The sequence below is a fragment of the Strongylocentrotus purpuratus genome, unplaced genomic scaffold (genome assembly GCF_000002235.5).
Source record: "Strongylocentrotus purpuratus isolate Spur 01 unplaced genomic scaffold, Spur_5.0 spur5_scaffold_19, whole genome shotgun sequence".
Taxonomy (NCBI): Eukaryota; Metazoa; Echinodermata; class Echinoidea; order Camarodonta; family Strongylocentrotidae; genus Strongylocentrotus; species Strongylocentrotus purpuratus.
The window spans coordinates 23,105,535-23,133,345 of NW_022145604.1; the positions used below are offsets into that span (position 1 = coordinate 23,105,535).

At 36.9% G+C, this 27,811-nt stretch overlaps 2 protein-coding genes across 2 annotated transcripts; both read left to right on the plus strand.

The window, feature by feature from the left end:
- The first annotated feature begins 450 nt into the window (after positions 1 to 450).
- LOC100892084 (mu-type opioid receptor-like) lies at positions 451 to 1,658 on the plus strand. The gene has a single exon (XM_030989965.1). It carries the CDS (start codon positions 617 to 619, stop codon positions 1,634 to 1,636), a length of 1,020 nt encoding a protein of 339 aa, XP_030845825.1. The 5' UTR covers positions 451 to 616; the 3' UTR covers positions 1,637 to 1,658.
- A 10,754-nt stretch (positions 1,659 to 12,412) lies between these two features.
- On the plus strand, positions 12,413 to 27,796 carry LOC115918248. Its single transcript, XM_030990636.1, has 9 exons — positions 12,413 to 12,880; positions 14,469 to 14,621; positions 16,218 to 16,381; positions 17,428 to 17,558; positions 18,566 to 18,659; positions 19,571 to 19,912; positions 20,494 to 20,668; positions 22,181 to 22,314; positions 23,175 to 27,796. The coding sequence occupies exons 1-9, from the start codon at positions 12,787 to 12,789 to the stop codon at positions 23,496 to 23,498; spliced, it is 1,611 nt and encodes a 536-aa protein (XP_030846496.1). The 5' UTR covers positions 12,413 to 12,786; the 3' UTR covers positions 23,499 to 27,796.
- Positions 27,797 to 27,811: the final 15 nt, after the last annotated feature.

The window sequence follows — 27,811 nt, forward strand, 5'->3', positions numbered from 1 at the left end:
CACGTCTAACAGCAATTTCCCCCAACCATTTTCCCAACCGGAGTCCATGAAAATAAGACATTAAACGGGGTTTTAAAATCTGTCAACACTTAAATGTTTGGAATGGTATACATATAAAGCCAATTCATTGCTTTATGACGATTTACATTCACCTAAAATTCAATTAAATCGTAATGATATAGTTGGGAGAATTAAGGAATCGATCAAATCAGTTTTCCCAAATTTGTGGTCATTAATAATGGTCTGTTTTCACTCAAACATAATCTTTAATTAAACATCTTGCATTGAAATCTCATCGCAAATATTCCCCATGTTTTAACCCAACGTTGGTACATTTTTACCCTATACTCGTTTTAGAATGTGGAAAGTAGCCTCGTGTAAACGGGCTTAAGTTGAGGCCGCCTTTAACGCCTTATACCATGAGCAAACTGCTTTAAGTGGACAAAATGATCACATCCTTATATCGTTTCAGGTGAAGCTCGCCTTACTTCACAAGGATTAAATGTGCTGTTTCGTATACCATAGACATGTAACTTTACAGTCCAACTGTGGAATGGTAGAAACACAATTTTTTAGAAAGGTATAAATTAGCATATTAATCTACATTTTCGATTTGATGATGAGTGTTGTTCAGGGAAACAATGCAAGCAATTCTACATGGACTTGGACTTCTGTTGAATGGCAATGGTGGGAGGTCATTCAGTTGATCCTAGCCATCGCTGGCATCATCGGAAACTTCCTGGTGATGTTGGTACTCTTCCGTGTCAAGAGAAAGTTCTGCTCCACCGATACCCTGATCGCTGGGTTGGCTCTGGCCGACTTCTTGACGTCGCTGTTCATTATCCCTCACGCCGAAGTGAAGACGCTTCCAGACACCGTAGCAGCGCAGCTTTATTGTCGGATCATACATTCTTCTGTCGTGATGTGGATATCCATCTGTGCTTCCATCTTCACCCTGACCACCATCTCTATTGAAAGACTGACCGCTGTCGTTCGTCCGTTTCATTTCCGGAACATCTTTTCCCGTAAAAGAACGATCATGATGATAACCAGCATCTGGATCGTGTCACTACTTGTAAACATCGTAGTAATGTTCGTGGTGTACTACGAAGGCGGCTCTTGTAAATTCGGTTACCCGGCGGTATGGTTCCACAAATTTACCGGCGTGATGGTGTTCCTGATCGAGTATCTCTTCCCCGTCATCATCATGGTCGTCGCACACGTGTTCATGATCTTCACCCTTCGACGACATCCGCGCACCAAGAGCAAAAGCAAAGAAGCAAACCGCCATATCGTCTGGATGCTTCTCATGGTCGTCGTCGTCTTCGTCATTTGCTGGACTCCTGATCAGCTCTTCTACTTCGCACTCAACATCGGACTCATCGACCACACTTATCTCTACAGCCCACAGTACCGTCTCTACGTTGTCCTTGCCTTCGTCAACTCCTGCGCGAATCCTATCATCTACGCCGCCAGGAACCCGAACTTCAGACAGGCTCTCAAAGAACTCTGCGGATCGGTTCGAGTTGGCGGCATCCAACACATTTTTGTTGATTTCGAGACCAGAGGGAGCCGAACAAGCGACCGAATGACAACAAGAACAAGGATTGAACTATCATCAAGTGCTATGCTTTGAAAATATTTTTGCCTATCTATCAATGTTCAATAATCTCTATAATGGCCCAATTCTTCTTTATCCTTTCTATTTTCGGGAGGGGGGGGGGGGGGGGGGGGGGTGGTAGAAAAAGCGTTTACTTGACAATAATACTAATAATCGCAGTCCAGCGTCATTCCTTTAATCTTTTTTAAAGACCGTTTGTGCGATTCTCATGCCGTTACAATCTTGAAATCTGGGAATTAAGATGCCTAGGCCTACAGGTCCAGAAGAAAGAAAAAAAATCACGATACATCTCTGTGTAAAATTAGAATTAAATGTGTTTTTCTCCATTGAAAAAAATATAATAAAAAAGTATGTGTCATTGTCAATTTACCTTATTCGGATAATTATTGTCCAATTAGTATATTGTTAATTTTGAACGCTCGAATTTGCTTTCGAAAATATGAATATAAAATAAGCTCAAGGGCATTTTCAACATCCTATTGGATATCTCATGGAAATCATTTACAGTTTATGTCATACATGATTTTATTAGGTAATGGGCTATACAAAATGCTTTGTAAGGTTCATTTTCCGAAAGCCTTTGCGGTCAACTTAAGTATTTTGAACGAATTTGTTGTTTAAACTTTTATTTATGATTAGTATGTAGTTTTTGTTAAAATGTTAATTCGCAATTCGTTAGATACGTGTATCTTATCAAGTTGTAACAAGTTATCAAGTTGTCTTATCAAGCTGTAACAAATCGACGTTATTAGTATTAGTCTTCCATTTTCAACAAATTAATGTATGTCTAAATCCTGTACACAATTCCCTACTTCTTTATATAGATCCATGCATAAATCTATTTCTTATAAGAATTGTAACATGCCAACTTATTTATGTATCAGTTGTTTACCAATTTGGAGATGGCGAAATAGGTTTTGGTATCTTAAAAATACATCAATAAATTGTGACTATTTTGCTTTGGAATAATTTGTTGAGATGTACACGTTTGATATAGACTCTATACCATTTCACCACAGCGATAATTTATACATGTGTCTAGTAATACACAGAAAAGAAAAACACTTTGACGAGAGTCGTTTGAAATGGGTATGGAAAAATTTATTAACATTCATTCGAATCATACTGGGTACAGTCGGTTATAATAAATTTACAGAAAAAACTATATTAATTCACAATTCGTTAGATACGTGTATCTTATCATGCTTATTTCATAAAGCCAATTTTACACTTAGACAAAACGAAAGTCTACTTTCAACACGGAAGTATTACGATAGTATCGAAAATAACTACCTTGTACTTGGAAATTAATAATCTTCTCCAAGTATATACAAGTGACTAAAAATGAAGTGCTATTGATATACATTTCATGTTATTGCATAAAAATATTGTTATGGATTGATTTGAAATATTAGAATTGGCTTCACAGTAATAATAAATTCATATTAATCCTTGAAAGTGTTTCTAAAATTGACATTCTAGTCAAATGATCAAAATATGGTCGAGTATTTTTGCAGCATTGGTCAAGTTTATTTAAAAACAAACAACAATGAACGGCTGGTATGTTAAACAAACCAAACATGAATAAGTACGGCAATTTTAATTTTACATGATTCCCGTAAACAAACTTGTAAAGTGTAACCACATATTAGATATTTATTTAAATATTTCAATTCGTAAAAGGTTTTAATGTAATTTCCGTGTAAAATACGAAATGTTGTAGTATCAAGATTTCGTTAATTAATGGGCATTTGTGAACATTTAAACTTCTCTTCGTCTTATAAAAAGCTGCGATTATTTATATTTTTTTTATCATTCCGTCTATGACTTTTTTATGTTCATGTCAATAATTCCAAGATTATGATAACCACAAGTATTTTGAAAACGAACCCCATAATGCCCATACATTGTATTATTTCTTTGGCGAAATATTTTCAATGCCAGTCACCAAAACAGTAGTCCAAGCCTCATTTTATTTATTTTTGTCCATAAAGACGAAAAAGTAGATGAATATCAATAAAAAGTTCAGTACATACCCACCAGCTCTATCATGTTTTTCACAAATCGAAAAACATGACAATATTCATATATCAGTAAACAATATTTTAACGAAAATAGGATAACACACCTAATATAATTATATAATTATAAATTAATCTACACATGTCATAATTCATAGCTTTCTGAAAGATTCATAATGAAAGGCATTGTTTCACAAATGTAATTGCACTTACATTATGCTTTTCTAAAAACTTCTTTGTAAGACGAATTAAAAATTTATAATACGAATCTACAGTACAGTTTGAAATGTATAATAAACGTATATTTTTTTTTTGTTAGAATATCATTTTCCCGACTAGTTTTGACTTAGTACACATATTGCAATATTCACAAAGTATGTAGGTCAAAATGTAATTTCTTATTGCACTACAACAAAGAGGCTGAAACAAACGGATACAAAACAAGACTTAAAAATAGGCCAGAGAGAGGGAGGAAGAGAGAGGGAGAGAGAGAGAGAGAAAGAGGGAGAGAGAGAGAGAGAGAGGGATGGAGGAAGAGAAAAGGAGGAAAGAGAGGAAGGAAGAGAGAAATGGATGGGGGAGGGGAAGGAGAGATAACAAGCGAGTTTTAGAACACCATAGAAGTCAATGACATTGATTACGATGCATATTAGTGCCTATCGTCCTTATAAAACACCCATAAAACAAATTGAGCGTATGAATCTCTAAAGCATAATTATAGGTAATGAAAAATATACATATAAATGTTGGCCCACAGTAGAAATCAAAACCAACTTAAACAACCAGAAACCAAATACTAAATACGCAACATAATGAAATAGAACACAGTCCCGTCTGCTGAGAGCCAGAAGGACGTTAACTCATATTCTTTTCCACAGAAGGGTAGATAATGCCCTTATGGCTCTAAACACCGTCCCTTTGTAAAACACCTTTAATGCTAAGGGTGTTGCTTCAAGATTTGTAAGTGTAGTGTACACTTTACACCAGCCTATATTCTCCTGCATTCTAAATTAATGAGTAAAACAAAATGTATAACAAAAAAAGAAAATGCAAGCTCATGTCAATTTTTTGACAAGTTTTTCAGAATTTTAAATTGAAGGAGGTGGCACATTAGTGGAATTTTCTTCGTGTGTGTACTACAAAATGTATACGTAGGGGGGAGGGGGGGGGGGGGAGTACGTGCCCCTGTAACTCTGGATCCGCCACTGATAATAATCATATGAAAGTGAAACCACTCAATGCAATACAATAATTCAAATGGAACTCTTTAAACTGTAGGGGGCGCCATTTTTTCGTAATTTCGCTCTACGTTTAGAGGGCGCAAGTATGGATGTTTGTGTATGTGAGATTGAATATTAAAGACAAGAGCGGTTGAAAACGGCTAAAACAACAGGTGCAATCAATGGCTTCTACTTCCAGGGGCGTATTCCCTGCAAAAGGTGTATATTTAAATTGGATGATATTCATTAAATATCGCAGTTTTTCCCTTTTTACAAATGACACAACGCTACGTAAGAATCAATACAAAATTTAGAACAAGAATGCTAATATAATCATTAAAGTCATTTATACGTATTTTTACTATCCATTATCTAGACTTTGCCTGATTATTTCTAAAATCACTGAGAAATGATTATGTAGTCAGGTTCTAAACATAGTTGATTCTTGCTTTGTCTTATGCCGCTTGTAAAGGGTGGAAATAATATGAATATTAATGACAATATTCAGTGGCATACAAATGAACGAATTCTAATTATTATCAATATCATTATTATCAATATCATCATTAATATTATCATTATTGATTATATCAACATAATTATCATTACAGCAGTAGTAGCTTGAACGCACAGATTTGCAACTTTATCTAGCATGCCTATTTAGTAAGTCACGATTCGAATTTGGACCTTGGCGTACAATTCATTATACTCTAAGTAAATTGTAATATTTTCAGTTTCACAGATAGTTTCTTCTCCTGAGACGATCATTGGAAGCAAATGATTTCATAGTCACTATGTTAAACTTGCACTCGATCCAAATGGAAAGACCAGTGGGGCGTATCACAAAGCTTTATTTTAATGACAAATAATACAAATCAGTGACAAATCTGCTGATAACAAATCAGAAGCAAAGATTTCAGTAGCTTATTTGTCATTTGTCACTGATGACAAGTTTTGTGAAACGCCCCCCTGAGTTCACATCTGATACATTCAGTATCAGGACAACTACCCCGGATTATATATCACCCCGGACAACTAACCCGTATAGTGACATATACCCCCGGATAACTACCCACAAGGACAATAAATCCAGGACAATTACACTGTAAAAATATCCAAACAATATCTACAGGTATAAATGAATGTTAGGGGGTAGTTGTCCGCAGATTATTGTCCTGCTTTTAGTTGTCCATGAGAATTTCTGGTGGTAGTTGTCCTAGCGTCACCTCATAAATTGAGTTGCTTTAATTCATGTGCTCACCTCGCCGCGTATTAAGGTTGCATAGATACATGTATTTGTCTAGAATTTTCTTAATAAACGACAAAACTTACCACAAAACATCACTCTTACATTGCGAATCAGTTCTGTGACACATCTAAACATTTTTCCTGGGACAGTTTCGATGTCTATCTATGTCTCCGAATCTTTCATCAGACGAGTACTTGTCAGCTGACGTTAACGTTAGCCGCCATTTTAAAGATACATTTTGGATACAGTGTCTTGGAACCAATTCTTAATGATTTAAACCATCTTGATCAACAATCTCATACATTCCGGTAACTCTTGACAATTTATTCTTTGGTTTGAAGAACTGCATCCATGGTCGCTGTAAGAAGTCGCGAGTCATCTTTGAATACATTATAATGTTACCATAGCAACAAAGAAATTACTTTTGGTCCAAGAGGGATCGCATCAAGGTTGGTCAGTTGGTCCTCCGAAATGCATCATCGTCATCGACAGTGTCCTTCCGGTTCAATGGAGATGACTTGGGATACAGACGGACTGATGGAGACACATTTAAACCTGTCTAAGTGGCCACCTCTTTTTAAAGGCCCCTTTTCTATAGTGGCCATGTGTATTGTCCCCATAGAGGAAAAAAAAACGTATGTTGAAGAACCTGTTAAGAATGGCCCATTGCATTCACCAGTGCCAACTTTCTACAGCTGCTGTACTGTATATACTATTCACACCATTTACAGGTTGGGCTAATAAGAGGCCAGTCTGGGGTATAGGACCAAAGTCCGTCCAGTCGACCGAAATATATTATGAATATAGTTACGACCCTTCGAGCATACGTCATCGAACTGCCCTGAAGTAAAAATATTGGCAGGTCCTCTGGAAGACCACCCCCTTCCAATGATTCCATCACCACCACTCCTGATCACCAATCTATCCCTTCATCATAAATACTGATGGTTTTATTTACCAAGAACAGCCTCATCAGTACGTAGTACTGCCCTTCCTGCGTGTGGGTCCTGCAATAGTGATCGCACCAGCACTGCCAGTGCTCCGTGATCGACAGAAACAAACACGTGGGTAAGACCTTGTTTAAGGATGCATGCATTCAGCAATGATCGAACCTGAGACCTGTCACATAAGAGCCAAAAGCCTTCACCAATACACCACAGGGCTCCCACTACGAGGATGTCACTCCATGCCTTGGTAGTGGTGTCAATTATTTTTTCGTCGCAAGGACTCCGGCGAGGATGGCGACCACGATGGCGATGAAGACTGCCACGATGACCACGATGACGATTCTCTTCCGAACACTCCATCGTTGCTGTAAAGAGGAGGAATAACAAAGAGGGAGATAGTGTGAGTAGGAGCTATGAAGAGGCGGCAGAGGGCAGAGGGCGAGGAGAGATAATAATCCGAAAGTGTAAAATAAGGGTTAAAGGGAGAGGGAGACATAATGAAAGATTATAAGAAAGATGTAGATGAAGGAAGAGAGAAAGATAAAGAGAGATACTGAGGAAGGTAGGAATAGAGAGAAAGAGATAGAGAGATAGAGAGAGAGAGAGAGAGATGGAGAAAGAGAGAGAGAGAGAGAGAGAGATAGAGATAGATAGATAGAGACAGATAGAGAGAAAGAGAGAGAGAGAGAGAGAGAGAGAGATAGATAAAGAGAGAGAGAGGGGGAGATATAGAGATAAAGAGAGAGAGAGAGAGAGGGAGATATATATAGAGAGGGAGAGATAGAGTGAGAGATGGATAGAAAGAGAGAGAGAGAGAGAGAGAGAAAGAGCTAGAGAGAGAGATGGATAGAGAGAGAGAGAGAGATGGATAGAGAGAGAGAGAGAGAGAGAGAGATGGATAGATAGAGAGAGAGATGGAAATATCTTAACATCCACTGTTTCTGTTCTTTTGAGATACATCACTGTAAATAATACATTTCAAAGCAATTCTAAATTACCAAAATTATAAACATGTCTATTCAAAGTGGTCAATTTCCTGATGTTTTGAAATCGGCACAAATCACTCCTCTTTTGAAGAAACCAAATTTGGATTGTGAAATTTTGAAAAACTATCGGCCTGTTGCCAACCTTAAGTTTCTTGCTAAAACAATTGAACGTGCTTGTGTTTCTCAAATTCAGGGCTATTTATCATCAAACAATCTGTGTAGTAAAATGCAATCTGCTTATAGATCTTCTCATAGCGTTGAAACTGCTCTTTTACGTGTATATAATGATTTGTTGTTAGCTGTGGACCAAGGTGATGAAGCTGTTTTAATACTTTTAGACTATTCTGCGGCTTTCGATACTATCAGTCATGATGTTTTTCTTGATCGCTTACGTAATAGATATGGTGTATCAGGTACTGCCTTGAATTGGTTTAAAACCTACTTTATGAATCGTTCACAATCTATTGTCATTAATGACTCATTATCCAAACCTCATGTTCCACTTGAAGGTGTTCCTCAGGGATCCGTCATCGGCCCTTTATCATTTACTCTGTACACTGCACCACTTGAAGATATTATTGAAGCGCATGGTTTAGGCCGAATGATATATGCAGATGACACCCAAGTTTATGTTGTTTTGAAACGTGATTCCGACCATTCTGTTATTACTAAACTTGAAAGATGTATAAATGATATCAAAGCTTGGTCCACTGCTAATGATTTGAAGTTAAATGAGGATAAAACTGAGGTTATACATGTAACATCTCGATTCAGAAAGTCCTCCCGTTTACCATCTGTCGAAATTGCTAATGTTCCTATACAACCTGTCAAAAGTGCACGTAACCTTGGTGTCATCTTTGAAAATGATCTTAGGATGGATGATTATATAAAAAATATTTGTCGCTCAGCTTCATATGCCTTGTACAAGATAGGTCGTATTAGAAATTTTCTTGATCAAAAATCTACCGAAACGCTTATACATGCATTTATTACGTGCCGTCTTGATCAATGCAATAGCCTTCTTTATGGCCTTCCGGACTCGCACATTGCAAAACTCCAGAGAATCCAAAACTCTGCTGCCAGGCTTGTAACACGCACGCGTTCTTGTGAACACATCACCCCAGTACTTCGTGAATTGCATTGGTTACCGGTGACGTACCGCATTATGTACAAAATCTTAGTTTTAACTTATAAATGCATTCATGAATTGGCACCAATTTATCTGCAAGAATTAATCGAGGAATACAAACCCTCACGCAATTTACGGTCATCTTCACAATTAAACCTCGTATCTACTTCTGTGTCAACTCTCTCTTATGGTAATCGCTCCTTTCGCAAAGCTTCTGCTGAACTTTGGAACAGATTACCTTTAAATGTAAAAAACTGTCAAACCGTTAACCTATTCAAAACTAGTCTCAAGACACATTTATTCAAAATTGCGTTCGATGATTAATTAACTCTGTTCACTTTGATGTGTATTCCATAATTGTAATTTGTAGGTTTGTTTGCATTTTAGTTTTGTATAAGACTTCGGTGGTAAGCGCTTTATAAGTAACGTTTTTATTATTATTATTATTATAAATACCAGGTGAGGAAGATTTTTGTATATAATATCGAAATTCAATCTCCATTCTACTTTATTCAGAATTATGGGATAATTGTTTCAAATCCTCAACAGTAATTCTGAAGGAAGCATAATGATTATAATGATTTGATATCGATACGAGTATTGCGTAATGCACATTATACGACGTTAAAAACTTACCTCATCATTACCATCACCAGCCTAGATCCATAGGGATGGTTATAAAAGAAAAATATAAAGAAAATATATTAGAACATCTTATATCGCAAAATAGGGTTGGATATAAGTTATACGCTACTGGAATATAAACATGATAAAATACACACGTTCATGTTCTACGAGCCGTATTGATTTTGCTAATAAACCATATTTTTACACTATTTGTTAAACCCATTAAACCCGTCCCATTAACTATAATATTGTAATTGTGCTCAATCGAATTTATCCTTCAATAGCTAATGACATTGCCTAAATTATTTTAATAAGTACACATCTTTGATACATTTTGTCTAAATCTTATATACTATTGCCGAGTTGTTACCATAGTGATATTGTGTATTATGATCACTTTGTAAAAGAGACAATATAAGCCGTTAGCTGCGTGCCATGTTTTTTTTAAAAATAAACCAATTCAATTCAATAATTCTTTTGTGCACAGAACTCTTGGCCTTGGTATAGCATTCCAGCGGCACTTGCGGATGAAGCAAATCTCGATCACGCCCACGAGGCATAATATTATTGTTGCGGTCGCTTTATTGTCGATGCATGTGCCCGGCCGCGCGTTTCCGTTTTACACCCTGCCCTAGGCTTTTCTCCAATAAAATTTTACAAACCGACTGGTATTCGGAGTCTAGTCGTCCACATCTTGCCTCGGCGCTCTGCACACCACCAGAACTCTGAAAACGTCACGTAGCGCTAGCTAACTCTCTATACTAGTTGATCTTCCTAGTCGTATCATTTATTTTTATCCATTAATACGCAATACTCTAAGAGCGTGAGGATGCGTGATCAGCTCGCAAAATTTAGCCCAGCGATAACAAAACAATAATATATCGGGAAAACCGTCTTGAACAAGAAGACCCTCGCATCCCCAATTGAAATTGTACATAAGCTTTGGCTTCGCTATTCTTGACGTCGATATAAACAAACTTAGACTTCGGATACAGCATGTTTCGTGTAATTTCTTGCCGAAAAGCCTAGGGCAGGGTGTAAAACGGAAACGCGCTGCCCGGCCTCCCTAGGGTTAGCCTTTAAACAAGGCCACATGCCTGATAGACGCCGAGCGACTAAAAAGAGACTAATCGCGAAAACCTGAATGAACGCCAGTGCGAATTGTACAAGGCCACATGCCTGATAGACGCCGAGCGACTAAAAAGAGACTAATCGCGAAAACCTGAATGAACGCCAGTGCGAATTGTCCAGACCTGTGGCCTTTATCAATCTGGTTTGGATTTCTTATGTTAACCCATAGTAAGCAAATAACTACCGTTGGTGAAGGTGATGGGACAAACTATCACTTCCGAGGCGATCTGGATGTAGCTATCTTTCCGAAGCGAAGCTGAGGAAAGATAGCGTATGCATTCTGATCGACGAGGAAGTGATAGTTTGCCATCGCTTGAAACCAAAAGGTGATTATTTGCTTTATATTCCACATCTAAAACAATTTAACTTAAAAAAAAAAGGACGTGTATGCATCTAAAAGACACCAGGCCCAAATTCACACCAAATTTTTTTAAAAGTTTAACCCAACCCCGGCCCCTTGAGGGTACGGTGCGCGCATGTGTTTGCTTTAATTGCGTTCATTGGTAATGCGCGCTTAATTGCGCCTGTTTTAGTGCGCTTTTGGATAATCTTCAATGAAAGTGCGTTGCCCTTTGTAGATAGTACCTCTATCTTCAGTAAAAGTGCGTTGCCCTTTGTAGATAGTAGTACTATCTACAAAGGGCAACGAACTTTTTGCTTCTCCCATCAATGATGGGCGAACTATCTTTGATCACGTGACTTACTTATGACCAATCGTAGAGCAAGATTCTTAGTATGTGGAATATAAAGATATATATCTCTATGTGTTAACCGTTGTTTCCGACTGGAACTCGCTTCAGAAAACGTATAGTGTCCAATCAGCGAACGTATCCTATAGCACGACGTCAGCATATAGTATCCATCACACACACACACACACACACACACAGAGTAAACTCTACGTAGTGCGAACATGGACCTACATGCCTACTATCCGTACGTGCTAAGACCACTGACCACTGACCTCTACATGGAACGAATCACGAACGAAGCCAACTAGGAGATCGCCGTTCTGATTGGTTAATGAATCCAAAGTAGGCGTATTGGCCTACTTATATGTATCTATGAATAATTCATGCAGAGCAGTGAAACCCACTTCGGTCGCGCGTTCACTCCGGGTATCTAGACTCATCTCAGCCGCTTAGCCAGAGTCAACGAGGCCTTGTCAAAAGGCTACCCTAGGGTACGCATAATGCTTGTTCCCTCTTTCTGAAAGTACCCTTTATCTGAGGACTGCCAAAATTTCTGGACCCCCCTTTCGCGGGCTTTTCGCGGGCTTTTCCTGCCCTGGAAAATGAGCCCCCCCCCCCTAGCTAAGGACATACAGACCTACCCCCTTATCTCAGATAAACTGTCATTACTGGTTGGCTCACACAGCCAGGGAATACCCAAAAGAACTCAGCCTGCATTACGTACAGACATTTAGCACATGAAATACATACACAATTTCTGTGCTCGTGTTTTCATTCATACCTTGTACACTGCAAAAACCAGGGTGTTAAATATTCAACACCAGCATGGAATAGAAAAATATCAACACCCTTGGTGTTCATTTCATGTCCGATTGGCGAAAAATAACACCAACGGTGTGAAAATATTCAATTACAGGCTGATGGTGTCATATTTGGTGTTATAAAATCGCACATGCGCATAAGCTAGAGAATTCGACGAAAATCATTGGACGAAAGTTGTCATATGATCCGATATGCGCCTCTGCAGCTGCGCGCGCACAGCTAGACGAGAGCATGTGGCTAGAGAATTTCACTGGCACTGACTTGAAGTCTTGATTCTGGAGTAGTAATTCTTCAAATTAGGCCTAGATTCTAGATGTGAAGTGATCGAAGTGCATGCAACCATGCCATTAAGCGTCAGGGTCTGTTCAGCGGATCGAAGTATTAGAAAATACCTGCCTATAGATCCAGAAGACACAGTAGGATTCTTTGAACTCAGTAAGTGTACATACATGGTTCTTGTTTGTTATAAACTTTTATAGATCTAGCCTATAGTATTACGTGTTCGTCAGCTGGCGCTAGCCGCGCCTGTCGTTGGGTAGCCCAGGCCTAGAGGTCTAGGCCTACTATGCCTTGGCTGTCCGGCCGGGTTGGGTATCCGGTCAGCATGATGCCATTTAATATTTTATGGATTTCTGAAAAATTATCATTGATAAATACTCCAAAGGGCAAACATTCATGATAGATCTAGGTCTATATATTGTTATTTAATACATATTTGTTTCAAAATGTAAAGGAAAAATCAGTAGACTCTAGATCTAGACCTAGTCTAGGGCCTAATCCTGGGTTTTTGCAAAAATATCAGGTCTAGGCTAGATCTAGATCTAGATCTAGACTCTAGATTTCTAGGCCTAACAGTTAGATCTAGAGTTCTAACGTTAGATCTGCATTGACATTAGGCCTAGATATCTAGATCTAGATCTAACGTTAGATCTAGACTAGATCTACCCCATTCATGTAATAAAAAAAATGCAAAAATAATAAACATGGAAATTCAATCTCTAGATCTAGATCTAGATCTAGACTATTTGTAGCGCACACAACAGTCCAAACTCCACCCCCGGTTGAGCTTGATGTCCCATTTAACAGTTTTACTTTTAGGGTGTATTATAAAATGGCTCTAGATCTAGCCTAGTATTTTAAGCATCGTGATTGGTCAATACGCGTCACATGGCATTGACAAATTTTTGATGCAAGCACGATTTTGCAGAAATGAGTGCAGAAAAAGCGCAGTAAAAAGTTATATTGCACGGTGCGTACGCGTGACCATGGGGATCCAGTGCGCGCGCGTACGCGTAGTACTAGTACGCTCCCTCGAGTGCATTGTAGGCTATAGGCTACGCGTAGCTAATATTGTACGCTCCAAGATCCACCATGATCCCCAGCGCAGCGTACGCGTTAGCTCTAGCTAGAGCGGGGTATTATTAGAAAGCAAATTTTTGTTTTACTTTTGCCTTGGATTTAGACCCGTTTTGACTTTTGGATTTTATAATGAAGCCAGGAATTTCAGCTGTCTGATGTAGACTCGTCTCTAGACACCCTATGCATTTTATTTTTAATCAAACAATGAATCCTGTAGACTTTTTGGTAAGCCTGCAAGGTCTTAGACCCTCATTTTATTTCTAGAACCAACATAACTCTAGATCTAGATCGAACTCTCGTATACTTAAGATCTAAACTTTTGTTTGTTGCTGTTTGTGTCGCTATTTTATAAAACAAATAACGCACTTGACCCTGTTGTGCGAAACGTAAATGCAGTGTTCGCTCGGTTTCTTCAGATGGTTCGCACTGTCAACTCGCCGCAAGCGGCTTGTTGCACAGAGCGGCACCAATATAAAGAAACCTCGCGCGTACTGCATTCACCGCTATTGCACTCTGGGACGTGCGTTATTTGTATACTATAGCACAGTTGGGCTTGTAGCAGCAGTTTTTGCAGCATTCGTTTATTATGACTGAGCCATCAATCTGTAAGAAACTGAAAAGTGCACTGTGATATTTATTCTCATTTATTTAATCTCTCCTACAGTCAGAAGAAAATTCCACATAAGGGATGGGGAAGATCTCGTACTTGTGGATGAACAAGAAGGGTTTGGTATAGACGATGACGTACTAGGAGATGTGGTGACCAGCAATCCCACAGTCAGCCTCATGGTGCTAAAAGAAGATGAAGAATGGTCTGGTAAGTTTTGGATAAAGTGCATTATAATACAAAATTGCAAATCCCTGCTAAATGTGATATCATCAGTAGCGGATTCAGGATTTTAAAATAGAGTTAGAGGGGTGCAAAGAGCATATTAAAAATAAAGAGGGGGCGCAGATCACAATTTAACCTTAGTAATGTGTATGTTCACGAGGTAATTCTCAAAATATAGAGGGGGCACATGCCGGGTGCGCCCCCTGCTGGATCCGCCACTGATCATTGTATGTGCATGCATGTTAAAATGAGTCAGCGTTCGTCTGGTAGCAGGTACAGTGTAGGCTTGTATGCTGTATAGAGTCTAGGGAATTAACATTTTGCTTTTCATAAGCAATAAATGAATGTGCAGTTCAAATTACAGGCACAGGTCTCAAAACTTGGTGGAGGAAAAAAAAACCTACCCTTTTTTGATGACGTAACCTTGCCACAAGAGCCGTGATTTGTGGGCGGTCAATGATCTAAATTCGAAGTCTAAAGATTATAAAAATTACAGATTCTTACAAATTGAATTTTTTAACAATGCAAACTTGCATTTAAAAAAAAAATGTCTTTAATTTAAATTGTGACCCCACCGAACAAATTTGAGGAGGGGACTGTGAAACGGGCGCCATACTTGTGTGTTTCTGTGCGTGTCTGTGTATGATCTTTGACCTTTTGCTTCAAAATCCTACAAAAGGCCACTCCTATGCCATTTCTCATCTGATTTTGATTCTGTTTGCTTTGTGTGATAGCACGAGGTGAGGGCTATTGGACCCATAGAAACCAATAAGTTTAATGGTTTCAATAGGGAAAGGGAAATAAAGGACCCATAGAAACCAGCAGAAAGGTTATATTGCTCCAATAGAAATCCAACACATACTTCTGTTGGTCCATTAGAAATCCATCAGAAAATTTTTGCTGATCCAATAATAGGAATCCAACAATTTCTTTCTGTTAGTCTTATACTTATAGAAAACCATCATGAAAGAATTCTGTTGGATTATATTGGACAGACCTATTGGTTTCATTGGGAACAGTCCAATGGAAAAGTAATTGAACATTTCTAAATGCTAGTATTATAATTCACTTAGACATGAATGAATGCATCAATTAACAAATTGTCCATTAAAAAATGCTCAAGTATTATAAAATTAACAAATGTGTCAGACCAATATAACTTAGCTGGTTTCTGATGGTTTTAGACTAATAGAAATTTATATGCAGTTGGACCTCCCTTATCCAGTCTCCTTTATCCAGATCACTTGAGAATTTGCCTATTTTACTCAAATAATTAGCGGAACCAACAAAGATTTCAAGCATACTCGTAATATCGCAAACTATTTGGGTTACTTATATACATTATTCCCAACATTGTTATTACACATTCAATTCAATTTTTCATGATCAGAAACATGCATTCATTCAAACTCGGCAACTGCATGTTTTGAATATAGGATTCCCTTATGCATGTTAGTGCTGATCCCAAGTGTGGGGATAAAGGAGGCCCAACTGTATTCAATTCTACCAAAGTTTAAGATGCCAGTATTCATTGTTTTTTAACAGTGCTCATGGCTTTATATCTTTTTTTCTTTATTAAAGGTTCAGATGTACATAGCATCACAAGTGCAGACACTATCAAGGTGGATACCAGCTCCTCTTCCCTGAGTAGCTCAGAATCTGATTCAAGTTTTTGCTCCAGTAGAAAGAGGCCACGATTAAATGCCCTCAGTGAATCAGGTGCAATCACTGACAACTCTTGTGAGGTAAGGTTAAGAAAAAATTGTTTGCTTCATTTCAATCTCAGCTATCATAATCAACATAATATAAGGGACTCATCACCTATACGGATTTCATATTATTTAAAATTGAAAATGATATTGGGAGAAAAAAAATACATCTAGTGTAGTTAGAACTAACATTGTAAATTAATATTTCCTGTAGTAAGGTTTTTGTAATGGTATAGGTTAACATTAGGCAACTAATTTGATTTCTTTTTTGGTACATCTAAGCTGACGACTCCTGTAAGATATTGGCCATCTTTTTTGCTTCGTCATCTGTCATAAGTTTTCCATAAACTTTTACAGTTTCATTTTCTTCCAATGGGTGGTATGATTTCAAACAAATGATATTATGTCTAGAGGTTTAAATTGAATTGCCAAATTTTATGAAATGTTTTAGAAATGGGAAAGAGAAATGAGGTAAATAATCATCGAATAATACATCTCATGATCTGGTTCCATATAGACCTCTGAGGGTATCAAGGAAAAGGACTAATATCAAAATTAAAAAGTTGAAGATGAGATGCATCGATTGTTACATAACCTTTATTGTAGTGTTCATGATGATCCCAAACATAGAATAGTTTCCTGCTGTATTGTTTGTGGATATGAAAGTAATGAACACTGTTCAGGGCACTTTAGACGGTCTCCCCATGGCATTGGGCTTGCATGTCTATATTAAGTAGAAGGAACTCGCATTACAATAAACACAAATTTACCTGTAGCCTCATGTGTCCCCTCGTGTGTGTGTATGTGCGTGTGTGCATATGTGTGTTTGGGGTGTTTGTGGGAGTGTGTATTTAACAATATTTAAACTATTTCAAGCTCTATAAATAAATATATTATTATTTAGAATTTATGATTATTGGCCATATATCAATTTTAATATCATAATGTACCTATATAAATTCATAGTCATTCATAAAATTTCGTGCCCTTAGAAAGGTCAGTATGAATTAAAGTGCCTGAAAGTGCATTATAAACTCAATATGTTTATTTATGACTTAATGGGATGATTTACCTGTTTGCAGTTTGTACAAGAAATTTTGCGGCACAGAGGTGATGCCATTCTCCGAGAGTATGAATTGACTGGAGCACTTCAAGATAAAACTAGACGGCAGATGATTAACCTTTTGGTAGCCCACATGCAAGAACACTATGGGTAAGTGCCAGCAAATTTTCTTTTATGATTGTGTAAATGCACATAATAATTATCAGGTACTACCAATTATGTGAAAAGAAACTGAGGTAACATGGTCAACTTTAAAGGAATTTGTTGTCTCTTCAAAATCATTTTTCAAAATATTCATTTTTTATGCCTCCGCCACCGTCAGGTGGTGCCGGAGGCATTATGTTTTCGGGGTTGTCCGTCCGTCCTTCCGTCCGTGCGTCCGTGTGTCCGTCCGTGCGTCCGTCCGTCGGAAACTTGTTACCACGATAACTTCAGAACTACTGGACGGATTTTTACCAAACTTGACACAAGTATTTATATACATGTGAGGATGAACTGATTAGATTTGGGGTTTAGGGGGTCAAAGGGCAAAGGTCACAGGGCCAAACAAAAATTGTAAAAAATTACCCGAAAAAAGCTCGATATTGCTATAACTTCAGACAAATTGAACTAATTTCTTTCAAACCTAGCTCAATTATGTATTAGCATGGGAGGAAGAAGATTTTGGGTTCACGGGGTCAAAGTTCATAGTGCCCAAAATTTGTAAAATCACCCAAAATGTTTCGGATTTCCAATGGCATGGAACAAGCAATAATATCTTTCTGATCGCATGATGGCAGAGGCTTAAATTTTGACCGTGCGTGGTCGAAGATTCATCTAGTTTTAAATGTGATTTGCACATGATGGTTATCAGGTATTACCAGTCTTGTGAGTGACATTTTTGGGTCATTACGTTAAAATAGATTAATGCCGTAGATGTTAGCGGCCTCATCGTCATGAGGCCTCACTTTATAAATGTATTATGAACTAACCATGTGATATTTTGAGATTTTAAAGTAATAAAAAAATACTAAACTATAGCAAATTATATGATGCAGACGAGACCACTAGGGGTATGCTACTTGTTATCAACATACTAAGTTCTGTTTTAATAGAGCCAGTCATGAGTCCATATGACTGTAATTCTCATACAGGAGATGTGCTTTCTTATTTCACAGCAAACATCCAAAAGCAGCTATGAAAACCAAATATGCCATGGGGATAGTGAATCTGTTTCCAAGACTCAAGGATCCGTTTACTAGCACAGGTCATGTAAGTATTATAATCTGGGCCCATATTCAAATAAATACTTTGACTAAGTAAGTTTTTTTACTAAGTATTTTGGCTAAGGTATTTACTTATTTTGTATTCAATTCAGTTCTTAGCATTTTACTTTAGTAAGTCAAAATTTAAGTAAAATACTTATTGAGAGGCATTGTGACATCACGATTTTGTGACCAAATGATGCGCAATCAACACATTGCACCAAAAATGCGCTACTTCATAATTCTCCGCAGCTGAGAGTGACTGCGCACATACATGTAAGCCTTCATCTACCAGTTAAATTTGTAAATGCTTTGGCTTAAGTCTCCTCTAGAGGTGTCTTAAATTTAAAGTAAAATACTTAGCCAAATTTATGAATTGAATACCAAAATCTGCAAAGTATTTTATCCGAGCAAAAATCTAAGAAAAAATATTTATTTTTCTGACTGAAGTAATTGAATATGGGCCCTGCATGGTCCTCTCTGATAAGAAGGTATTGCATTCCATTAATCAAAAGAAAACTTATGATACTCTGATAAGATAAAAATACCCTCAAAATCTCTCTAAATTATATTCTGAGAAGAATTTTTTTTTTTAAATTTTATCTTGTGTAGGTCACACTCCACCATCTTTGGCACAATATCCAATAAGAAATGTATGATACCATTCTACTCTCCTTCACAACCACTCAAAACTCTTTTTTTCTTGAAGTGGGGCAGAGTGATGGCTGCTTCCTTGTATCAAAGTCAAGATGCTTGCATTATATGACACTAATGCTACTTTGCTAAAATTTCTTTGAAAACTACAATTTCTCATCACATCATTTTGTGCATCATTTCAAGGTTAATATTATCAACAAAAAGCTTATACATACATTTTCAACCACGCGGTCAAAGATTCATCTCGTTCTTTCACTTTAGGAAGCTTATTTTGATGCAAGAAGTAACACGGGATTCCTGGCTGCTAGAATAAAAAATGTTAACCGCACAACAGAGGAGAAGACATCCAACCCATTACCCAAGCCATCAAGCAGAGATGGTGGTCCTGGGAAGGTCCGAGAAGGTGACCAAGAATCTGCTCCAGGCTGCACCTATGATGAAGACCTCAACTGGTTACGACACTGTCCAACATTAGAACGTGATTCTACCCTGGTTGTTGAAAAGATGAAATCCACTTTTCCTGTTAGACAGCATATGGTCAGGGACGGACGCTCCGCATCGGATATTTTGGAACAGTTTCCTTTTGAAACTGTTCCAGGTTTGGTAAGTGTTACAAAAAAATTTACTCCTAATTCTTGATTTAGCCTCTCAGGCCTAAGGCAACAAAATTATGTGTATGGGAATTAAAGCATCAGAATTATTACTTGGCACTGAGGCATCAAATTCATATTTCTCTGTTTTATTATATATGTTTGAGATTTTGAAAATATCAGTCCGAAGATTCTGCCAGTTTTATCCTTCAATCTGTATCTGTATTTACCGCATGTGACTGTCTGTTGGTGAACAATCACCATTACTGGTTGTCATGTACCTTTGGACAGTGAGCATCAACATGAGTGATATCTAGCAAATCTAATCTATTTCAAAGGTCCAGCAAGTTTCATTCATGTATGGATTTTGTGTAGAGAGACCTTCAAAAGTACTTCTTAGTGGTTGCTATTCAGATAAATATTTGAAGAATCCCCTTTTCCTGGATCTGGGGTGTGTATATATGGGGGTCTGAGCTTTGACGGTACCTTATTATATTGCTGATTTAGTCTAACTGGGGTATCTGTACTGTAAAATTATGCATAGTTTATTTTTTCTCTCTTTTCCCCGTTTTCCTTTTACATGTATTCTTGCAGATTGAGGTAGATTTTCGGAAACTTTTTCCTGAAAATCACTCGCGTTTCCTGACCAAATGGCCCGAGTTGAAGCCCAAGGTTGTTACACTTGCAAGACAACTTCTGAAGCAGAAAGGAAACTTGACAGTGATGGAGCTTCTGTCATCTTATGACAGTTCTGATCAAAATAAAGAAGGTATTTTTGCACATTCCCTTGAATGCACCCTCCGATGTCATAAAGGGTGGAATTCTTGATGGTGGTTTATTTGAGACCATGGATAAACCATTGATAGGTTAGTTTAAATTTGAGCATATATGTGCTTCACACAAGCATGTTCATTGGACAAGTTTTAGAATACATGCAAATCTAATCCAATCCATGGTTTTGAACCAAGTTTAGACCTTGGTCTTAAACCACCATTGAGAATTCCACCAAAGAGCTTGCAGTCTCATTAAAAATGTATATTAAGGGACAAGTATGCTGAAATCACAAAAAATGACCCATCCCAATTAAAACAATTCCCCCCCCCCCTTTTTTTTTGTCAACTCCTCCAACAAATTATATTTATCTGGAAGGCTGGGATACAGTAGGGTTATTGGGCATCTCAAATAATGTGGACTCTTGTTGCAATGAGAATTACAAAAAATTACATTACATGCCCACTTGGCAAAGTTATTTGTAGTTGGAACATGCTCTCCATAATTCTTTTATTATATTAATTATATAATTATGAAGAAGAAATTTATATAATTATGAAGAAAAAAGTTTGTTGCATGGCCCATTGTGGAATCTTTATAAGGATTATCACATTGCCAATCATTACTTTTGAAATAGAATGAGCTTCTGTTTTGAAACAAAGCATCATGTTTATATGTTCACTTTGTTATTTTTCTTCCTCAGATATGATATGCATGGCTTATTATCTTATAATATGAACTTGAATCGACCCCACAGGACCCTGCATTTACATATTAGCAGCTTGCTTGTGTTTACTCTGTCTTTATTTGAAGATAAATGCTTTAGAATTCAGAAAATCATGATATTTTTGTTTTTCTTCATTAGTTAACTTTGAAAAATATGGTGGCCCATAGGGGACATATTTGATAAATTGTTAATTGCAACATTTGATTCCAGTATTGATGCAATTTTTGTGATTTAATCATGAAAAGGATGTCAAATTGGGTAGAAGCATGTTAAATTCAGTAGAACAAGAAAAAAATTGTAAAAAAAAAAACATGAACTTATGCTACTAAAGAGTTTGTTATATATGTGTCAACAGAGAACAATCTAGGTTAGGTGCTTTGCCATGAATGTTGCCTTCTCCCATGCATAAATATCCCGTTTATTATTTTCCTATTGATTTCTTTTTTCCCATCCCCCTTTGTATAAATTCTCATAAGAAAGAAGAAGAAGGCGTTGCTATAAGTGTCAGTAAAATTTCTCCAAGGGTGCCAAGCTGGCATCAATTGGATTTTTGGTTTAGTACCCCTAAACTGCATTAACAGCCACTTGCATGCTTTGGCTATAATATTGATAAGTCCTCGACTATATACTTATTTCTTATAATAGTTTCTTGTTACAGGCTATTTTGATTCAAATTTTAGCAGGTCAGTTTGTAATTATTTTGGTACATTTAACTTCTATTTTTCACCTTGATCAACATGTAAGCCTGTTTAATAATAACCATTTTCATTTTGTAATGCACAGGATGGAATTCCAGCACATCTGCTATCCTCCTCCTCTTGTGCCTATTGCCTCCTGCAAGCCAAGGGAAGTCCAAAGCTGCGTCAGCAAAAGTGTCCATTTCTTCAGCTCTCTCGAGGGTTATTCAATTTCAGAAGGTATTTAGCTTTTCATTACGAAAGAGAACTGTAAATATTAAGTACCGGTAATACCCTGTCACATAAAACACATTCTTGCTGCATTAAAAAAAAAGTTTCAGAAAGCATCGTGATGTGTGTTCAAAGAGAACAATTATATTGGTTTATGATCTCTTACATGAAGAGGCTTAGACTGATTTGGACAGAGAAGGTGCTCGAGAAATTTAGGCCTATTCAAAAACTTCACCCGCCTTGAAATTGGTCGGAGTAAAATAAACTAGAACAGTAGACATCAAGATTTGCAAACAAATACTAGGAACATGTTGTGTATGAAAACATAGTAACAACTTGTGTGATATATCAGGCATGTTGCCTTTGATTTTCACAGCCCTACATGGAGAATCAATAAATGAAAAGGAATATTTCATGCCACAAATTTGCTGCAAGTTAATAATAGTGCAGAAATTGCAGTATCTTTATTTTTCGTACTCCTTTTGTGGAAGTTGAAATGTCTTGACCACATTAGAAAGACCCTTTTTAATCATATACATAAAACAAGCTTTGAAAGTACTTGCATTTTTACCCCTCTACAGGGTAAGAAAAATTGTATTTCATTACAAAAAATATCATCTGATATTTTGATGTTATATCATTTGATGGACCAATTCCAATTCTTTTCTTTGATGTAAATTTGATTTGGTTTTATGTCCTACATTATTGTCCAATAACCCTTTTGTAAAAACACAATTTCCCCCAGTACTACATGTAAGGCTGTCTTTTAAAAATGTTGATCGAAATATGTTGTTCATTGAAATGCGTTGAGTATTGAAATGCGTTGAGTGCTAGTTACATTCTATACAAATAATTTGTTTTCAACACAGACAGGAGGGAGTATTCAAGCATTCCTCGACAACACAAAAGAGACCAAGAGTCAACCGTTCCTTCTGGCAATTGGCAATTCCAAGGCCCGAATCACCAACTACATGATCATTGTGGATCACAAGGCCATTCCATGTTCGGCACGCACGGTCGAAGCAGCAGTAGATTTACTCTTCAAGACCCACTTTGTCTTTGGCCTGCAGTACTGCTTGTCTCTGCGGCAGTTCTGGACTTTTGTCCAGACTGCCATTTTTGAAATCGATATCGGAGTGTCCCGGGAAACACCAAGAGTACGTGAAATTAGATCGAAATTGTTAGCACCATGATTTGCTTCAAATGCCACAAACAGTTTGCAATACCCAAATTGGTTCAACATTTGAGATTGAAACATGGAGTTATTGAAGATGGTAAAGAAGTATTGACCTGTGGGCAGGGAGCTTGTGCGAGAACATTTCATACTTTTCGAGGATTTCGGGGACATTTGCAGACTCACCTTAAAACCGATTTTCCAGATAATAAAGAGCAGTCTAATGAAAATGATAAAGTGAGTGACTTTCCTGAAGAAAGTCTTGAAAGTCTTCAAGAATACAATATTAATAATGATGAGATTGTTGAAGATCAGGATGTATATGAAGATGACATTTTATCTGTAGATACCTTGAACAGGCAGTGTGTAAATGTAATTTCAAAATTTTCAGCAAATAGTGCAAACTCTGGAAAAGTTGTAAATGATGTAGTAAAAACAACCAGTGCGATTGTAGGTGATGTAGTAAAAAGTGCATCGGCAGCCGTTACAGCTGCTTTCTTAAAACATAAGCTGCCTATAGAATCCGAGGCTTATAAGGAGATTCAAACACATTTTGCTATGCTTGAAAAGCCCTTTGAAAATTTGAATTCAGAATATAAGCGGACAAAGTATTGTGAATCAATTGGACTTGTTGAACCACAAGAAATCAAGTTAGGCATCCGATATGATAGTCGTCTCAATAAAAGAACTAAGCAGTATGAACAGATTGCTATTGAAGATACATTTGTTTACGTTCCCATTTTAGATTCTTTGAAGCAGCTTTTAAGCAATAAAGATATATTGCATTTTGCTACTCATGACCATAAGAGCACAGATGGTGTAATGAGAGATTATTGTGATGGTTCACAATTTGAGAAAACCCCTCTTTTCCATGAAGATGAGAATGCCCTCCAAATTCACTGTTTTTATGATGATTTCGAGACTGTGAACCCCATTGGTTCAAAAACAAAAATTCACAAGATAGGTGCTTTATATTTCATTTTGAAAAATCTGCCACCAAAGTATAATTCCAATCTTTCCAATATCAATCTTATAGCTCTATGGTATGCTGAAGATGCCAAGAAATATGGATTTAATGCTATTCTCAAGCACATTGTAAAAGACATTAATATCCTGTCAACAGTTGGCATTGCTCTCCCTAATGGAATTGTGAAGAAGGGGACCATTACTCAAATAAGTGCTGATAATCTTGGTGCTAATTCCCTACTGGGATTTGTAGAGAGCTTTTCTGCTCATTATTACTGTCGATTATGTGTTACAAGTAAGGAAGAGGCACAGAACAAATTCAAAGAGGTTTCAATGGATATGCGCACCAGGCAGACTTATGAGCAACATTTAGAAGAAGCTGAAGCTCAAACTACCCAGTCACATGTGTTTGGAGTGAAACAAAAGACTGTATTGAATGATTGTATTTACTTTCATGTCTTGGCAAACTTTTCACTAGATATAATGCATGATCTTTTGGAAGGCATAGTTCAGTATGAGCTGAAACTTGTTCTAGAGTATTTCATATATGAAAGGCAACCGCCCCTCTTGTCCCAAGATGAACTGAATCAGAGAGTCGCCAGCCATTGCTTAAACCGTACAGATAACAAGAACAAACCATCCTTTATTAAACTTAGGTCAGCTAGGAATGATGTTGGACAGAAGGCTATGCAAGCATGGTGCTTGATTCGAAATCTGCCATTCATAATTGCTCAAGACATTGAAGAAGGAAATGTCTACTGGGAATTGCTACTTAGATTACTAGATTGTATGGACATTATTTTTGCTCCTCAATTGACAGCAGGCTTGATAGCCCAATTGTCTATTCTTACTGAAGAACATCACACACATTTCCAGAAAACCTTTCCTGACAGAAGGTTGTTGCCAAAACACCACTTTATGGTGCATTATCCAACGTGTTTGAGAGAAGTTGGGCCACTCATACATGTATGGTGTATGAGGTACGAAGCGAAACATCACTATTTTGGCCGTGTTGCAGAATCTGTGCGTAATTACAAAAACATTTGTAAATCACTTGCCAAAAAACATCAGACAGCACTAACGTTCCATCTTCAGTCAAACCATCCTTTGGAATATCTGGAGGTTGGGCCAGGTAGTTCACTACTTTTGTCAGATTTAGATGAAAATATTGGACAGATTGTGCAAGAGCAAATCCAAGTAGAGGATCTTTCTACTGAATTATTTGATGCCAACTGGGTTAAAGTACATGGAACACATTATCAGTTGTCACTTCTGGTCTGCCATGATGTTAGCGAGCTTCCTCTGTTTGGTCAAATAGAGCATATCATTGTACACAATAGCACTGTATTTTTTGTACTTGTCCAATTAGATACAGTGTATTACAATTCACACTATCATGCCTATGCAGTAGAATTTAGTTTTCCACGTTGTCATGTAGTGAAGAATCAAAAGGAACTTGTTGACTACAAACCACTAGATTTGATGACAACTTTGTCGAAGACAGACTCGAGGAAGTATGTAGCACCAAGGCATGTACTTTTTAAGTAATTTAAAGCTTTCAAGCTAATGTCTGGTTTTGCTTAGTGGTATCAATTGGTTTTAAAAATAATTTTGATCAATAATATTTTGGACTCTTAATTGTTAACATCTTTAAATTGGTTAATTCGAAACCAAATTGAAGTCAAATAGCTGTTGTATATTTTCTTTTTTTTTCTTACAAGAAAAACAATTCTATGATGTTTGTGCATGAAAGCCAGTGAACTAGAAGTGCATGGACTGATTTTTGTTGTTGTTGTTTATATCCTGTTGGAAAAACGAGCAGCGAATTAGTTGATATAGAAATGCATAATTTTACTTTTTGATTTTTTCTCCCAGGAGTAAAATGGGAAATACATGTTTGTAAACAGAAAGCTGTAAAAGAATGTTCACCTATATTAGAATGAATGTGGAATTTATAGTGTTTTTTTAATGTTTTTGAAACATTTGTTTAACCCTTTACAAGCAGTGAAGGAGATAAAAATCCCCTGAAATAATTAAATCATCCTGAATCTCAATGGTTGCAGGCCTGTGGTAAAAAAAAATCTTGTTAAACAAAACTGCTGGATAAGATTTGTTAGTTTTGCTATTGTTCTTGAAGGCTGCTTCCTAGCATAAGACATTAAAAAGCCTTACTATAATTAGTCTGCGAGCACAGACCATTGGCTTCGGTTTTGCAATTTGCATAGTGCACGATGTAAAATGGAATATGTTTGTAAACAGAAAGCTGTAAAAGAATGTTCACCTATATTAGAATGAATGTAGAATTTATAGTGTTTTTTCAATGTTTTTGAAACATTTGTTTAACCCTTTACAAGCAGTGAAGCTAGGAGATAAAAATCCCCTGAAATAATTAAATCATCCTGAATCTCAATGGTTGCAGGCCTGTGGTAAAAAAATCTTGTTCAACAAAACTGCTGGATGAGATTTGTTAGTGTTGCTATTGTTCTAGCATAAGAAATTAAAGTCATACTATAATTAGTCTGCGGGCACAGACCATTGGCTTCGGTTTTGCAATTTGCATAGTGCACGATGTAGAGTCTGCATTTAGAGACTACATATACACATACAGTTATGCTCCCTTTAAGGGATCATGATATGAGTGAAAGTAGTCTCTGACTGCAGACTCTGAAATATGCACTACGAAACTTGCGAAAAACCGAAGCCGAGAGTCTGCCTGCAGATTATACTAGCAGTTTCCAAGGTTTTTTTTTTTGGGGGGGGGGCACTCTGTATATTTCATATGAAAAAGATTCTGTGATATTTTCCTTCAGCATGCATGTACTAGGATTCAAGGTGAAATGTGTCAAAATTCTTATTAGCTACATAATTCACTCTGATGTAGAAGCATAATGTTTGTTGTTTTTTTTGTTTTGTCTTCATTTATACATGCATTTTGCATCCTGTTTAGTTTCTATTTATTAGAAACGACTTTGATTTTTCATTCCTTGAAAGGAATTATGACATTGTTTAAAGTTTTTATATTGGAAAATTTTTAGTTACTTGTTTCATCCTTTTTTTTTTTTACTTATAAGGGTGGATTCATAATAACAGATTTTGAATGATTTTTAGTTACTTGTTTCATCCTTTTTTTTTTTACTTATAAGGGTGGATTCATAATAACAGATTTTGAATGATTTAAAAAAGTGTGTTTTGTTGTATTCAGACAAATGAGTCACAGATTTTGAATACATGACAAAAGGATTTAATGTTGAACCATACAAGATAAAAACGCTAAGCATCATTGATTTCAACATGAATGAAAACAAGTTGTTTAATTTATTGATTAAACAAGCACCATGTGTTTTTGTTTACGAAAAAAAATTGTTT